Raw genomic sequence first — 17,307 nt, 5'->3', positions numbered from 1 at the left:
AAAATTTTGTTTTTTGTTTGGCAAAACTCTGAACTTTGAGGTTATGTACCTATGTTTATGATTTTCAGAGAAAGGAAAAATTTAAATTGGTTAAAATACATAATCCCAGCACTCTGGAGGCAGAGACAGGTGATCGCTGTGAGTTCAAGGCCAGCCTGGTCTACATAGCCAGTTCCAAGACAGTCTTAAAAAAAAAAGTGTACCAGGTGTAGTGGTGCGCACCTTTAATCCCAGCACTAGAGAGACAGAGGCAGAGGGATCTCTGAGTTACAGGTCAGCTTGGTCATAGATAAAGTTCCAGGACAGCCAAGGCTATACAGAGAAACCTTGTCTCAAAAAAACCCCAAATTACATGTATGTATATGTGCATGTATATACAAAACACACACACACACACAAATAAACATTACTATTAAAATTAAGAATTTCCTTCCTTGACAACCTCCAAGTCTCCTCCTCAGAGGTGACTAACATTAATACAGTTGTAAAAACTTTTCCACAAGAGGATTACACTAAACGTACTCACCTACCTCCTTGCCCGCCTCTTTCTGTAACACCTGCTGGCATCAGTGTACAGATCTGTCATTCTGCTAACTGGCACACCGTTCCATTGTGTGGGCAGACTAATTAACACTGCTTCTAAGTGGACTTTCAGTTCATTCCGGTTTCATGCTCCTAGGAGATCTGGAATGCATAGCTTGTTCTCCATTCTTAAAGCTATCAACACTGGCCTCGATTTTTCCTTTTCTCCACACTTGATCTCATCTGAACACTCCCCCAGAGGACCTCAGACTGTACACTTCTGTCACTGTCAGAAGCTGCTGGAATTTTCTCAGGCTCCCTTCTTAATGGATGGGTTGATTTGGCTTCCCCCCCACCCCCGCAGTGGGGAATTCTGGTTATTCTAAAACTTTCTGACTATTAGTTCAAGTCACAGCTGCTGGACCCCTCCAGAGCTGTACTCAGGCCAGAGCACAAAGACTCTTTTGGAACGGCTCCATCTGTCTTCCTAGAGCCAGACACACTGCCCATGCTAATCACAGTGACTCACCAGCGCAAAGAGCAGGAGCAAGGGCGAGAGAATGAGGGCTGTGAACGTGTTGGACACCACCGTGGGGGGCCTCTTCTCAGGCTCTCGGAACAGGTGCTGCCAAGAGAAGACACACCAGCAAGTTTCAGAATGTGCCCTTCTCAGCAGGGGCTGCCTGTGTTCCAGAGACCAAATGCCAACCACTGTGGAGAGGAAATGTCTCCTTGAGATTAAGCCTTTGGCTGGTCTCTCTTCCCAGGGCACTATTTTGGTTCCAGACAGTATATGGCCAGCCTTTCTACCTCAAAGAATCACTGCCATTTAGAGGCTGGAGAATGCAGACCACCAAGGGCCACCCGGCTTGTGTCAAAAAGGAGGCTCAGGCCTAGGGATGGTTTGGATGTTGTACCCAAGGACTCTGGACTTCAAAACACTTCTGGGTTCCTAGGTTATGGTACTTGGTCAACTAACAGTAACTCCACTCCCACTTTAAAATTTAACAGAGCCTCATTAACAGATGATCCAACCTTACTTCACTCTTTTATTTCCAGCCATGGCTCTACAGATGGAATGAATAGATCACCCTCATCAGCTCTGCTTAACATCTACAGTTAAACCAGAAAGCTGGCTAGCACGCCTCTGAGACTCGTTTCATTTTTTCTTGAGCAATCAGTGAACTCTGAGCCGTTCACTTCAACAGCATGAGCTAGCAAAGTAGCAATGATCTACTTAGGTCCAAACAGATGTTTGGCCATGAGACCAACGGCATGTTACTCTCTGCCTCAGTTTCTAGGTAAAGAGATGGGAGCAGGGAGAGCCGCAATCACTCTACTAGGCTTGTAAAAGATCCTGGGAGGAACAAGTGGTCTTAATGCTGTGTACTCCTATCCTTCCAAATATCTCTCCTTCTGGATAGAAACCATGGCCTCTTTCCACTTGCCAATGACCAGCCAACACAGCTCCATGAGAAGGCAGCAGGACTTGAAGCTCCAGTCCCTAAATTTTCACCTTGGCTCCTCTCTTGCTGACAATGCTCTTAAGGGATTGCCAATGCTGTCTATAGTGGCTGCTGCCACCTGCTCCCCCAAGGAGATCACCCAGCTTCCTTCACTGTCAGCCAATATTGCTTTGTGACTATATTTTGCATTCCTAAACAATATCATGGACCATGACAAAGATATAGAATGAACCCTTCTATCCCTCCCTTGGGCACCTGTCCTTTATTTTATTGGTCGGAACTTATGATCCTCCTGCCTCCACCCCACTGATGCTGGGATCCAGGTCTGGGCCACCACACCTGGCTGTCGTCCATTATTCTAGCAGTGCAATGAGAAAGGAGCCTGTGTTTTCACCCTTTACACCCACTCACAAGTGGGCTCCACGCTGCTACTATGACTGAATCTCACAACTGCAGAGCGGTCCACCGAGGGACCCACCTCACGTCCCTGACAACTGTGTGTTTATTCTATGAGGGTTTCAGAGATACTGCAGAGATTTAGCTGACTTGCCCCACCCACTTTCCAGAGAGGCCAAGTTCACACCATAAAGCACCATGCAAACAGGCCGAAGGGCCAGAGCCACAGCCCAGAAGTTCGCTGCTCTCTCCCTGGCTCCACCTCAACTCTGGGCTGAGTGGACAACATCTTTGGAATATACCTGAATTTCCTGCTTTGGGGTAAAAAGGTTCTGGGACAGGACGGTGGAGGGAGCTTCTTCTTCAGGGAACTTGATAACCACATCAGCCTGAAAAACAAGAATAGTTTTTAGAGGCACAGAGTGAGAAGAGGGCAAAAGCCATGATTGAAAATGCTCTCCGCGGTCCAGTCACTTCTCATCCATTAGCTGACAATCAGAGGCAGTGAAAATCTCAAGAACAAACATAGCATTTGCCCAAAGTGCCTTTTAGAGCAAGGATTCCAATTTCCCAGGACTATAGTGGGAAAGCCCACAGAGCTGCTTAATACGAAAACCCCAGCAGGTGTACCGGTGGCTACAGCTATAATCAGAAATCGCCAAGTGTCCCGGGAAGTGTGATTTAAGCACATAAAAAATGAAAATGCATTTTGTACAAAAGTTTCTTCAAGTCCTGGAGAAGAAAGAAATCTTGAAAATAGCAGTAAAAAAGGCGCTGCCCTTCATCAAGCACGAAGACCAGCCTATCTGACTGCTACATCTGCCGTCTGCCATATTCCCATCCCATCACTTCCTGCTCCTCCACCAGACTCAAGACTCAGAAAAACAGAAGTCTTCATCATCTCCCTGAACCAAGTTTCTCTGGAAGCTGCTCCTCAACATGTGCTCCCAGATGCTATTCCAGGAAGGCCCGTGATGCCTCAATTCCTTGCTCCAAAGCTGTCTTACAATGTGTCTGTCATCAGAACTATCAAAACAGCAAGGCCTGTAAGGGCAGAGCCGTGTAACCTATAATATAATCTGTAACTACTGGACATTATTTATTAGCATTCTGCTCATCTACAATTCACCACTCACTGCCCTCTTCTTCCCCAGGCTATAACAGATCTCAAAGGCCAAGACCATATTTCTTCATTTATGTATCCTCCACAGTGCCTTGATGTAATAAGAAAACCTCTTTCCAATAGAATATTATAGAAGTTCATGGAACGTGGATATTTCATTCATTTGATCAATACTTATTAAGCATGCACTAGATGCTAAGCCACAGTGTTATGTGTACAGCAGAACACAGAGCCTCATAGCAACCCTCACCTCCACACCTATCATCCACATACCACGTTCCAGAGGATTGGGTTCTTCAAAGTGGCATCTCCGATGATTAAGTAGAGTGTGTAGGTGCCAGAGGCAGAGTCAAACTCAATCTTTCTTTCAGAGGTGTCCAGTTCAAACTTATACACATTCTTGTTATCTGGCTCTGCAACAAACACCACTTCCTGGCCAGTCTTCTGGTTATGAAGTCGAACAAATGTCTGGAGAGGAGAAGAAGAAGACCACCTTCCATCTGACCATCTCAGAACTCCCTGTGGCCCACACTGAGTCAACCAGGAACAGAGTGCTACTCTTCTGTCACAGTGAGAGCTCTGACCTGCTCCTGAGAGGGGAGGGAGCAGCCATCCCACCCTAGTTCCTAGCCCGGAGACAACTCTTTGCTTGAACAAGGAGAGACTGAGCTGAGGAGTGCAGCCAATGCTCAGAGACTGGGAGGCTGAAGGCCCTGATCGTCTGCCCTCGGCTGCTGCAGTCTCTTCCTGCCACTTTGCTGCCCAATTAACTTCTTCAGCAGAGGGTGAAGATAAGGCAGATGAGGCGGCACCGCAGGAGGCTGCTCACTTTAATTTCCTAGTGTTTCCAGGTCAAGATGCAGCAGTGGATGCTCTGCTGTCGATAACGAGGCCGAGTTCTAACGGAACGGAGCAGCCTGGCGTCACAGTGCCTGGCCCTGAAGACAGTGACATGGCCCCATTACTTAGGAGCTGAGTAAATTACTTAACCTTCCTGTGCCCCGACTTCTCTATCTTTAAGGCAAAAACATCAACTTCTTGGGGTGCATTTGTGTGAAAAAGATTTGTAATAATGTATGCAAAGCATGTGGTGTCATGCCTGGCGAGTAAGAGTCACCCAACTACCAAGCAACTGTAGCTACCCAGCCTTAGTACAGTGGGTCTGGGTTTCACCAGTTATGGTACAAGAAACTAAGGTCTTGTGCCAACATGTGTTAGAACTGCAACAAAATCTAATATCCACACAAGGCTTTCCTTTCAAGGGCTTCAAGACAAAGACTTCAGTAAGACAGGTGGTCAGCTACAGTTTACAGGTTTTAAGGCAAGAGCATTAAATGAGTTGTCAGAGTGACACAGCGAGGCCTGGACCGAGGCACAGAGCAGAAATCTCAGCTGTGAGTCCACACATCAGATTCTTGAAGGAAGGGGAGGCCACAGTGCAGAGCATCCTGACTATGGCAACCAGCCTTGTCCAGGGTGGGGTGGGCAGAGGATGCCTGCCTTCCACCCATCTTCAAGATGTCAAATCTATGGGAGAGGCCACTGAATCACAGACACAGACGGAACCTGGGAAAATCTAGACAGCCTCATTTTCACACATTTTCTTGCCCTACCCCCAGCCCTCCCAATTTAGTCTTCTGATCTCTCTTCATTTTCTTCCTGGTGCTATGTGGTTGGCAAATGTCCTTCTAGGAGAAAACTAGGAAATGCTGACAGGTTGAAGTTCTTTTCTTTTTTGGTTTTTTCAAGACAGGATTTCTCTGTGTAGCCCTGGCTATCCTGGAACTTGCTAAGTAAATCAGGCTAGCCTAGAACTCAAAGATCAGTCTGCCTCTGCCCCCCAAGTCCGGAGATTAAAGGTGTACACCACCACTACTCAGCAGGAGAGGCGAAAGTTCTTAAAAGCCAGTATGGGCACAGGCCCTGGCTAAGCTGCCTGGAGTGTGGGGGTGAAGAAGGGGAGAAACGACAGCCAGGACTGTGGCCCTAGGGCACAGGCACAGCACCTACAGCCCCAAGAAACAGGGTCTGCAGTTCTTGCTAACCTATCAGTGCAGTGCACCAAACAAAGCCCATTTTGACTATGTTTTTCAGCACTCAAAATATTTACCTAAATTCCCTCTGCACAATACCTAACCACGTATGTGACAGAGTCAAGAACAGCTCTTGGGGACTGAGAGGGACAAGAGAGACAGGAAGCTGGGGAGGGCAAGGGGATTCCTGGGGAAATGGTTTAAAAATCTTTTAAGCTCCTTTTAAAAATCTCCTTTATTGGGGCTGGAGAGGTGGCTCAGAGGTTAAGAGCACTGGCTGCTCTTCCAGAGGTCTTGAGTTCAATTCCCAGCAACCACATGGTGGCTCACAACCATCCATAATGAGATCTGATACCCTCTTCTGGTCTGCAGGGATATGTGCAGACAGAACACTGTATACATAATAAATAAATAAATCCTTTAAAAAAAACTCCTTTATTCTTATATGTGAGAGAGAATGATATATGCATGGGATGCATGGCACCGTGTGTTTGGGGTCAGAGGTCAACTTTGTGCAGTTGTCTTTCTTCCAGATTTACATGAGTTCTGGGAGGGACCTCAACTTGACAGGCTTACGTAGCGAGAGCCTCTACCCAACGAGCCGTCTCGCTGTCCCTCCTTTAAGTCCTGAGGTTAAATTCTAAGCACTGTGAAATTTTTTACATTAAAAACATACTTTTTTGGTTTTTCAAAACAAGTTTTGGTTTTTCTCTATGTAGCTCTGGCTGTTTTAGAACTCACTGAGATCCACCTGCTTCTGCCTCCCAAGTGCTGGGATTATAGGCGTGTGCTACTACCACCCGGCTAAAAGTACATGGTCTTTAACAAGGCTTCGTACACGTAGTGGAAGAACAACCTCCACCACCACATGGATGCAGCAGAGCTGACAGAATATGGGAGAAAAGCCAGTATTTACCAACGGGAAGATGGGGTTGGAAAGATGGGTAAAGCGTTGAGGCGAGAGCAAGAGGACTGGAATTCAGATCGCCGGAACCCCCGGGGAAAGCCAGACGGACATGACGATCTACCTGTAATCCTAGCAGGAAATTCCTAGAGTGAGCCAGCTAGGAGAAGCAGCTGGAGCAGCGAGCTCCAGGTCTGGTGAGAGACCTTGCCTCAATATATCAAGTGGAGAGTAATAGAGGAAGACATTCAACACCAATCTTGAGCTTCCACATGTACCTGCACACACGTGAGCACATACACACACCCACACATCCATACATACACAGAAGAGGGGGAGTGGAATGACCAAGTTCTGGGATTACAAATAAAATTATAAGTACTTAAACAATATGAAGGGATGGCTCAATGGTTACACCCACATGGGGGCTTACATTGGTTTCAGGTAATCTGATGCTCTCTTCTAGCCTCCACAGGCACCAGGCACATGTGGTGGACATACATACATGAAAGCAAAACACTTATACATATAAAACTTTAAAAAAAAATTAAATAATGCGTTCTGTTTTTATAATGTAAAATAGGCATCAATTTGAAAAGGTATTTTTCAGAGTCCCACAATAGAAAATTTACTTTGGCAAGAACAAAAAAAGTTTTTTTTTTTCTTTTTAGACTAAGTTTTCCATCTTTTCAAAATTGTTTCAAGCCAGACAGTGGTGGCATACGTGCTTGATCCCAACATTTGGGAAACAAAGGCAGGTGGATCTCAGTTCCATGACAGCAAGGGATATAGAGAAATCCTGTCTTGGAAACAAACAACCCCCCCCCCCCCAAAAAAAATGGTTTCAAAGTATTACTTGTTTAAAAGATTAAAACCCTCTCAAGTGTTAATCTGCCTTAAATACATCTTGTAAATAATACTTTTTAAAATTTATTTCATTTTCTGTATTTAAGTGTTTTGCCTGTGACTAAGAAAGCAAACCACCTGAGTGCCTGTAGCTGTGGAGACTCGAAGGGGGTGCTGGAGCTTCTGGAACTGGAGTTACAGACAGTTGAACAGCCATGTGTGTAAGCCAAGGAGCCAGACCCCGCCTCTCTCTCCAGCTCTCCACCCCCGCTCTTTGGGACTGTAGGGAAGTGCTCTATCACTAAGCTCAATCCCGGCCCTTTTCTGCCTTTTATTTTAAAAGTGTCTCACGAATCTGCCAGGCTTGTCTTGAACTCACTTGATGGCCTAGGAAAGCCTTGGACTTATCCTCCTGCCTCAGCTAACCCAAGCTGCTAATAATGATTATAGGTCTGAGCCACTGAATTCGGCTAATCTTTCTTTCTTTTTTTTTTTTAAAGGCATGTTTACTTTAGTTAATGGGTCACAATCACTACAAAGGCATTTGTGTGTCACGTGAGACAAGCTGAGAAACTGTCAGGGCGCAATCAGGCTCTGAAAGCAGGAATGTGGTATTTGCTAGTATCTGTGTCAGAGTATCACTGTTCTGGTGACATTTGATTTCTGGACAGAAGAACAGCAGGGGCTTCTTCCTGACCTGGTGAGGGGTGAGCTCTGCACCAGTGTTCACATCTACCAACTGGAAGAACAGGGCGAAGTTCTGATGGCTGTCCGCGATGAAGGTACCCTTGGCTTTGGCTGGGTAGGTCACCCTGAAAGAGATATTACATAGTCAGACTTCTGATAGGGTCTCCCTGTCTAAGTACAGGCATTTATTGCCCAACTGTCCCTGTCCCATTTTACCACTTCCATGGTATGTACAAAAATATCTGTGGCCTAGAGGCAAAGTCGATCAATAAAGCCGGACTGAAGAGGTGTTTTCTTATCTTTTCTTTTTTTATGGTGCTGGAGCTAGAACTCACAAGGTAGACCAGAAAGCTAGACCAGACCACTAAACTACAATCTCAGCTTCAGGCCAGGACTGAGAAAAGCAGAGAAAACTTGAATTAGGGTCTGGGGAAATGCTGTGAGAATGTGTGCCTCCAGGCCTTACTTCAACGATCCATGCTCTTAACTGGCCCAGCTCAGGTGCAGGAGCCTGTGTGCACCGCTGCAGGGCTGCGGGACGCAGAGGGGCAGCCATGGATCGATGGCGGCAGCAGTGAGGTTCGCAGATGAGCAGGGCGGGGGTGTGAGCAAAGCAAAGAGGGGATGCTGAGCTCTCTCTAGTTTATGCTTTGTTTCCTAGGCTGTTTCAATTTATTTTTCTGCCATGAAATTGGGTTTCAAAAAGTCATTTTCTCGAAAGGTAGACTGACTTGATGAGGAAAGCTGTTTTTTCCATAGCTATCTCCTGGGACTGAAGAGAAAGACAGCCAAGGGATCAACAAGCCAAACGGGTTGAGAGCTCACACCTGGCTTTGTTTTATATTCTCGCTTTATATTTACTCATCAAAACCAACTCTACAGAGAATTAACTTTGCAAACCACCCTTACAGACATTATTTTAGTGCATTCTCAAATAGTGCTTGTATCTCCACTGTCACTATGGCAACAACCAAGTCAGGGACAGAAAGTCCAGCTCTACATGACTTACAAGGAGTGAGTCTGGCTTAAAGCATTCCCTGCCTTCAAAATAGCTTCAGGGTTCATCTATCTGCCTCTATAGCCACTCCATGGAAGTGAAGCTGAGATCTGAACCACATCTGAGATATAGACAAGCTCCTCTCCACTCCTTCCCCCAAATCGGGATCTAGGTGATGCCGACAAATGGTCTTCAGCAGGCATCCCGGCCAACTCTGATCAAATGTTAATGGCTAGTGCTCACTTCGGCACCATGCGTACTAAAAACTGGTCACATACAGAGAGAGAGAGAGAGAGAGAGAGAGAGAGAGAGAGAGAGAGAGAGAGAGAGAGAGAGAGAGAGATATAGATAGATAGATATTAGCATGGCCCTTGTGCAAAGACGACACGACACACATGCCTAGGCTAAAAAACGTTAATGGTTACCTAGGAGGTTGCATTAAAAACCAAAAACTAAAAGAAAAAAGGACCCTGAGGCTGTGCCTCGGTTCAGCAGGGACGAGCACTGTGGCCCACTAGGGGCGCTTTCTGTGGGTACGGGAGGGAAACGGGAGTCTCAGAGCAAGGTCTAAGGCTTTCCAAGGTCTAAACTTTTCCAAGTTTTTTCCATTGGCCACAATTTCCATGAGGCCACACCAAGAGCTAATTCAGGAATCTGATGATAGGATGGCAGTAAAATACAAATGAATCCACTGTTTCCTTTTTTGAGACTGACTCCTTACTAGAAACAAATGTTATATGAACTAAATAATGTGAATGACCAGTGGACTCCAGATTTAGAGTCTGAGGTAACAAGAGCTGGCTCATGAACTAAACACTAGTACAAACAATCTCCAAGTCTGCTTACATGTCCACCAGAATAGAGCAATACCACTGGAATTGCAGTCTCTTGAATTTAGGATAGGGTGGGGTCACTGCCACCAAGGAAATGCTGCCTGGAGGGGCACAGGGCCTAGATTTGTTCTTTCCAGCTCTGAATCCTGGGGCTCCCCAGTGCCTAGGTGGCATCCCACTTACCGGGTAGTTTTGGGTGCAATGCTCTGATCCTTATCCACAGTGGAAAGGTCAACATTTGTGATGCCAACTTCAGTGGAAATCTTGACTCTAAGCTACAGCAAAACATAGAAGACATTCATCAAGTCAACTGGTGGGTATGAGAGGAGCTACCACATACATCCAAAGTCTGTGCGTGGGTATGGGTGGGTGCGTGAGTCATGCATGTGCGTGGTGATGGGATCCAGGATCTCCTGCATTGGTAGGTAAGGACCACCACTGAGTTATATCCACAGACCAACATTTTCTTCTTCCTTTCTTTCTTTTTAAGACAGTCTCATGCAGCCCGGGCTAGCCCTGAACTGTGTAGCCAAGGATGATCTTGCACTTGTGACCTTTCTGCTTCCATCTCCTAAATGCCTGAAGAAGAAGGGTACGCCACCACATTTGGTTTAGTGTGGACTGAGGCTAGGGTTTTCTGCAAAAATGGCAAGTGCTCTACCAGCTGAGCTATACCACTGCCTTAAAACGTCCTATCTTAAAGGTGAATAAAGGCAGGAAAAGAATTCTAGGATACAAGTCTTCAAGACCATAGTAAAAGCAACCTACCAGGCCAGATGGCGTTTCTCACCACTTCCATCCTGAGCCCTAAAAGGTGAGACCTTGGCTACTGTGCCTACCTCACTTCTCTGGCTTTGGTATATATTTCAAAAGGAGTAAAAAGAGAGTAAGGATTTTAAAAAAAAATCTTTTAAAATGTGTTCTTTAAAATAAATAAGGGACTGGGTGGTGGTGGCACATGCCTTTAATCCCAGCACTTGGGAGGCAAAGGCAGGTGGATCTCTGTGAGTTCAAGACCAGCCTAGTCTATACAGTTCCAGGATAGCCAGGGCTACATGGAGAAACCCTATCATGGAAAAAACAAATAAATTAATTAATAAGGGAGAATTCCTTACACACTAATGTTTAAATAATTCATGCCAGTAAGTACTACCAACAGCAAAGATTTAGTATTTAGTCAGCGAAAGGCACTGGCTTTGCAAAGCCATGTCAATCTGCACAACAGGGAGGTAGTGCTGTTTCAGATGAGGAAATCATCATGCTCAGGCACTCAAAATCCACGGCTGAGCTTCCTCACCATTGGCCTCTGGCCTGCTATCAATACTTCATCTGTGCCACGGAGTAACCCTTTCCGCAAAGACAGAGAGGCCATGGTAGCTCTCCCTACTGTCCATCAAGCAGTCCCATTCTCTACTGCACACGTGTCAGCACACTTGGCTTCTGTCACCTTCGGAGTCTCAGAGGGCACAGGGTTTACTCTGACCAATGAAATGTGAGCAGAAGTGGACTGTATTGTCTCTTTGTGGAAGCCTTAAGAATCATGGACACAGACAATGTCCAGACACAGGCTTGCTCCTTTAGGCAAGCTTCCTGAGTAAGGATGAGATGAAGCAGAGTGACCAACTAACTCACTAAAGACACCTGTCATAGGAAAAAAGAAACCTTGGTTGTTGTAAGTCAGAGAGATCTGGAGTCTGTTCTAAGTGTAAGCCAGACTGTACATAGTGTCTCTTTCTTTATAAACATTTCCAAAAAGAGGAGCTAGCTAATGCCAGGAAATAAGAAAATTTAAAATTAGGTCAAAATAAATGTAAATATCCAAAAGAGACAGAAAACACGTTAAAAAGTCTATTCACTGGAGATATTCCAGTTAAAAATCTAAGTCTGAATGTGTAAATTATGCAAACCCAAAGCACATTTATGTGCAAACGTATCTGTGAGCCTTCCAAACACGATGGGCTTTGAGTGTAACTCAGAGAAATCCTAGGCAAATCCAACGGTTTCGTCTAAGCATCAGGATCAAGCAATAGAGAGTGGGCTGTGCAAATAATCAAAGGAGAACCTTATTTCCAAGATGCCACATCAAGGTATGATAGCAGCAAATCAAAGCCAAAAAAGGAAGAATCAAAGTAATCCTCTGTCTTCTCTCCTGCTCCAATAAAAACTGCTGTGTGTCAGTGGCCTCAATTATCTGGCTGAATAGAGTCTTCTGTTTTCTTAAGAAAACTTCTGAATGGGAAAGATTTATCAGAAGCTGTGGGGCATTACCTCTTCTTGTGTACACACAACCATTTACTGGCAGAACTGTATTTGGCATCACAGCCTGGCAATGAGCTAGGCTGGGTAGTTATGGCAGCAGAGGAAGGAGAGGCAGGCCATCAGCTGGAACAGGCAAGCCATGGAAAAAAGCCTCCACATTCCTCACCACTCACAGGGTTCAGAACTAGAGCAAGCTTTCCTATACACAGTCAGGTCCAGAGAAGTTCTTGGCAACTTCTTCAAAACAGGGTTTCTCTGTGTAACAGCCCTGGCTGTCTGGGAACTCGCTCTGTAGACCAGGTTGGCTTCCAACTCTGAGGTCTGCCTGCCTCTGCTTCCCGAGTGCTGGGATTAAAGGCATATGCCACCATCTCGTGGCAAATAATATACCTCTTTTTAACAAATGATCCCTCCGCTGCCCATAAAAAAGAACATGTTTAGCTGTTCCCCACCTCAACTATTTTTAAAAAAGAGTTATTTTGCCAGGTGGTGAGTTTGAGGACAGCCTAATCTACAGAGTGAGTTCCAGGACAGCCAGGGCTACACAGAGAAACCCTGTTTAAAAAAAAAACAAAAACAAAAACTAAATAAAAAGGTTTATTTTTATCATTTAAAATTATGTGTATGTGTCTGAATGTGGGTGTCTACACATGAGTACAGGTGTCTGTGGAGGACAGAGACATCAGATTCCCTGGAGCTGGAGTTCCAGGCAGCTGTGAGCTGTCTGATGTAGGTGCTGGGAACTGAACTCAGGTACTCTGGAAGAGAAGCAGGTACTCTTAACCACTGAGCCATTTCTCCAGCTTCATCTTTTACTTTTCCTTAGCATCCAAGAAACTATTAGTGATAGTTTTCTTAAGAGGACTGAATTGAGAGAATGGGGAAGGGGGTAAGACTCATTCATTATACTTTTTCTGTACTTTGAAAACAAGCACATATTTCACATATATATTTAACTCCTGTGTTTAAAATACTAGGATAATCTGGACAATGTGGGTCATATACAGCCTTTTTGTTTGTTTTTGTTTTTCCAACACAGGGTTTCTCTGTGTAGACCTGGTTGTCCTGAACTTGCTCTGTAGACCAGGCTGGCCTCAAACTCAGAGATCCACCTGCCTCTGCCTCCTGAGTGATGGATTAAAAGCATGCACCACCACCGTCCAACTCTATATACATTATTTTTAAATTTAAAATAAAAAAATTTCCGGGCTGGAGAGATGGCTCAGAGGTTAAGAACACTGGTTGCTCTTCCAGAAGTCCTGAGTTCAATTCCCAGCAACCACATGGTGGCTCACAACCATCTGTAATGAGATCTGATGCCCTTTTCTGGCTTGCAGTCATACATGCTGTATACATAATTAAAAAAAAAAATTCCCAAAATTTTGATCCTATTTTTTCCCTTCTCCCAACTCTTCCCAGATCCTCTCCACCTTCCTACCCACCCAACTTCCTGTTGTTTCTTTCTCTCAAAACAAGCAGAAACAGAAACAAAACAAAAAGACATGAAAATGGGAGGGGAACGTGTAGGGAGAAATTGACAAGGATGGGAGGGGACTAAGAGGGTGGGGGTAAATGTAATAAGAATGCATTATATACATATATGAAATTGTCAAAGGGTAAGTTTAAAAATAAAGCATCACCCAATAAATATATTCAAAACAATTATTTTACTCTCAGCAGACGAAGACAGATAAATGGATGTTTAAGGATCATACAAGGCTCTTCGGAGTATCCAGAACATAGCAGTAAGGAAGTCACCACATTTCTTAACCCTGAGTAGTAACATAGCCATCAACGCCTGCTCATTGAGATCCCACTGAAGGTCTATCTGGAGGAGCCACCGTGAGCATTCCCAGACTATATGAACACATGGAATGCACGCAAGGGCAAACTAGTGAACTAATTTTGGTTTGTTTTCCTATTTCAAAAAGCTGCCAAATAACAAGCTCCCTTGCTTCACAGAAACACTGCAGGGTTGTTAGCGAGCAGAGAGCAGTTTAAAACAAATCTTCTTGCTCCTAAAATCTCACTACAAATGGAACTCTGGAAATACTCTGGAAAATCATTTCATGCCATTCTTTTAGAGCAAACTGTACGATAAAGACCACAGCTTTCTCAGGCTTGCTTTAAGGGTTTGGTGCAGGGTCCCTGTTGTTTAGCTCTTCCTTCAAACCAGTGCTGTGGGGTCAGTCTCAAACGGGAAAGGGCTGGGTGCCACTGGAATGCAGCTGGGCCTGCTTTACACGGGAGCAAACTTTGGTTGTTTGCACTGTATACCACATACATCCCCCCAAATGTTCCAACACCAGGAAGTGTGGTCTCTCTGCTGAGAGTGGGAACTTCCTGTTTGGCTTATTACTGTCAAAAATGATAGTGCATTAGGGGTGATTAATGCTAAGGAGAGCTTCCAAAGCCCATGCTTCCCCTGACAGCCAGTCCAATGTCAATGGTGCTATTACAAACTTCTACACAAAACCACCACTAATGCATGCTGACCAATGTCGGCATCTCTAAAGGGGGAAAACAGGACTTGCTGACCTGCTCTGAGGCTTTAAATATGACTATTACTGAAATTACACAGTCAATCTACACATATAGCAAAAGAAATCAAAGTACATGTACCCACATACAAATGGACACACACCAAGTCCCCACGTGATAAAGTGGGAGAGAAATTTTTTCCTGCTTATGCCATCCCTGGGAAGGGGAAGGACAAGGACAATAAATGGCCTCAATAAGGGGTGAAGGGCTGACAATTGCTGCATGAACAGCTATTAGACAATTCTGCTATTTTGTGCTCAGTTTTTCCAACAACTACAAAAACACTTGGACAAACACCAGACCTGACATTACAAGAAGCCAAGCTGTTATAATAACCCATAGGGTAGTACAGGTACACAGACAAAAATAGATCAATAGGATTGAATTTTGGGTCCAAAAATTAACTCTTAAGTTTATGGCCAATTGAGTTCTGACAATGTCAAGAAAATTCAATGGGCAAAGAATAGTCTGCCACAACGGTGCTAGGACAACTGGGTATCCATATCCAAAGGAAAGAGGTTAGGTATGCACAAAACCGATCAGTGACCTCAGTTTAAAAGCTTTTGGAATTATAAAGCTCTTATTAAGAAACATTTCGATGATCTTAACTTAAGAAATTATTTCTTTAATAGTATCTAAATCAAAAGTAACAAAATAGAACACAGATAAGTAAATTAAAATATTTTGCATTTAAAAAGCTAGTATCAAGAAAATATGAAGACAGCTTAAAGACTGGGAGAAAATATCTGCAAATCATGCATCTGAAAGGGAGTTATAGGCAAAGATCTATAAAGAACTCTTCTAAATCAAACATTTAAGAGAGAGAAATGGAAATAAGTGGTACTGGGGTGGAGGCGGGGCTGGAGAGAAGGTTCCGCACTCAAGAGCCCCACTCTTGCAGAGCAGCTGGGCTTGATTACTAGCACCTACATCTCCCTCGCTGACAACCATCCTAGCTCCAGTTCCTGGGGATCCAATGCCCTCGTCTGGACTCCGTGGGTACCAGACATACTTGGTGCCCTTGGCTAAATGCAGGCAAAACACTAACATACATAAAAATAAACCTTCAAAACAAAGAGGGTGGGGAATAAAGACAAAATCCCTTGTAGAGTCTCATTAGGTAGCCCAGGCTAGCTTTGAAGTCATGATCCTTCTGCCTCTACCTCGTGAGCAGCATAAGTCAGCACACCTGCCTTAAAGGTCTTTTTTTTTTTTTTGTCTTAAATCAATAAGCAAAGGATCTACATAGACATTTCTTCCAAGAAGATATACAAATACAGTCAGCAATGGTGGTATATGCCTTTAATTCTAGCACTCAGGAGGCAGAGGCAGGTGAGTCTCTGTGAGCTGTGAGTTCGAGGCCAGCCTGGTCTACAGAGTGAGTTCCAGGACAGCTAGGGCTACACAGAGAAACCCTGCCTCAAAAATCCAAACCAAACCAAACCAAACAGAACAAAAAAAATGATGGCAAGGATGCAGAGAAACTACAACCTTCAACCAAAGCTGGCTGGAATGGGACATAGTGTGCCTGCTCTGATCCTCCAAGTAAGGCACAGAGCTACCATGTAACCTAGCAGTTCTAGTCCTAAACAAACAGAGAACAAATGTTTCAACAGAAACTTACACATGAATGTTTACAGCAGCATTATTTATAAGAGCCCCAAAGTGAAAATACCCAGGCTCAGAATATGTGAGGCCCTGGACTCAATGATCCCTAACATGCACAAACACAGTATAAAGTACAAGTATCAAATATAAATAAACAACATGTTTGTCAGACACAAAAATAAACAAAGTACTTAAACATGCTAAATCACAGATAATTCTAAAAATACTGCACTAAGTGAGAAAAAAATCCAAGGCAGAAGTTAACATAATGTGTGATTGCAACCATATGAGCATCCTGAAGAGGCCAACCACAGAAAAAGTCATGTGTGGATGCCAGGCTGAAGCAGGGGAGACAGGAGAATATGTGGATGCCGGGCTGTGGCAGGGGAGACAGGAGAGTGTGTGGATGCCGGGCTGGGGCAGGGGAGACAGGAGAATGTGTGGATGCCAGGCTGGGGCAGGGGAGACAGGAGAGTATGTGGATGCCGGGCTGGGGCAGGGGAGACAGGAGAGCAGCTGCTAATGACTGAAGTCTGACTTTGAGGATACTAAGTGTTCCAGAATAGGCAGGAGTGATGGTTAGAGTTAAACAACCCTAAACATGCCAAGAATATCTAATTACACACTTTCAATGAGTAAATTTCATGAGATTGTAAGTTACATCTCAATAAAGTCCCAAAGAGAAGCACGCGAGTGCACACACCAAGGCTCCCTTCTGCAGATTACTGCACGGCAGCCTTTTCTAAGCACCCTAGAAGGGAAAACATTCCTTTTCTTCTTCTAAGTGGTCTAAGATAGAAACTAAACACTGGCTGATTAAGACTTGGCTTCTACCACATGAAGTTCCTAGCCCAAAGAAAAGGCAACACATGAAGAAAACAATGGTGCTATAATGTGCTTGGTGCAATTACCAAGAGGATATAAATACTAGAGCAAGAACAAAATTAAAGTATATTGAAGCTATCAGGAGAAAAGTGTTCTGAAAACTGCTGGAAGAAAACATTAGAGGACTTTTTTTTCTTTGAGGCACTATAAGAATTTTTCTTTAAAAAAAAAAAAAGAAAAAACAAAAAACCAACCAACCAACCAAAC

General features: G+C 44.4%; 1 protein-coding gene across 4 annotated transcripts in view; it reads right to left on the bottom strand.

The window, feature by feature from the left end:
* The window catches only part of Rpn2 (ribophorin II), a 51,194-nt gene that overhangs the window by 6,567 nt on the left and 27,320 nt on the right, over positions 1-17,307 (bottom strand). For all 4 annotated transcript variants that reach the window (XR_013050900.1, XR_013050901.1, XM_042276670.2 and 1 more), the window contains exons 10-14: positions 9,991-10,082; positions 7,988-8,102; positions 3,781-3,975; positions 2,687-2,773; positions 1,052-1,147 (exon numbers count right to left, since the gene is read on the bottom strand). Coding sequence is in view for 2 of the 4 variants with exons in the window: in XM_042276670.2 (XP_042132604.2) it covers positions 1,052-1,147; positions 2,687-2,773; positions 3,781-3,975; positions 7,988-8,102; positions 9,991-10,082 (585 nt within the window). In the remaining 2 variants the exon portion in view is untranslated. The remainder of the gene's footprint in view (positions 1-1,051; positions 1,148-2,686; positions 2,774-3,780; positions 3,976-7,987; positions 8,103-9,990; positions 10,083-17,307) is intronic.

The sequence above is a fragment of the Peromyscus maniculatus genome, chromosome 4, assembly GCF_049852395.1.
Source record: "Peromyscus maniculatus bairdii isolate BWxNUB_F1_BW_parent chromosome 4, HU_Pman_BW_mat_3.1, whole genome shotgun sequence".
NCBI classification, from domain to species: domain Eukaryota; kingdom Metazoa; phylum Chordata; class Mammalia; order Rodentia; family Cricetidae; genus Peromyscus; species Peromyscus maniculatus.
The sequence above is the reverse complement of the archived record's forward strand: the minus strand, read 5'-3'. Positions and strand labels throughout refer to the sequence as shown.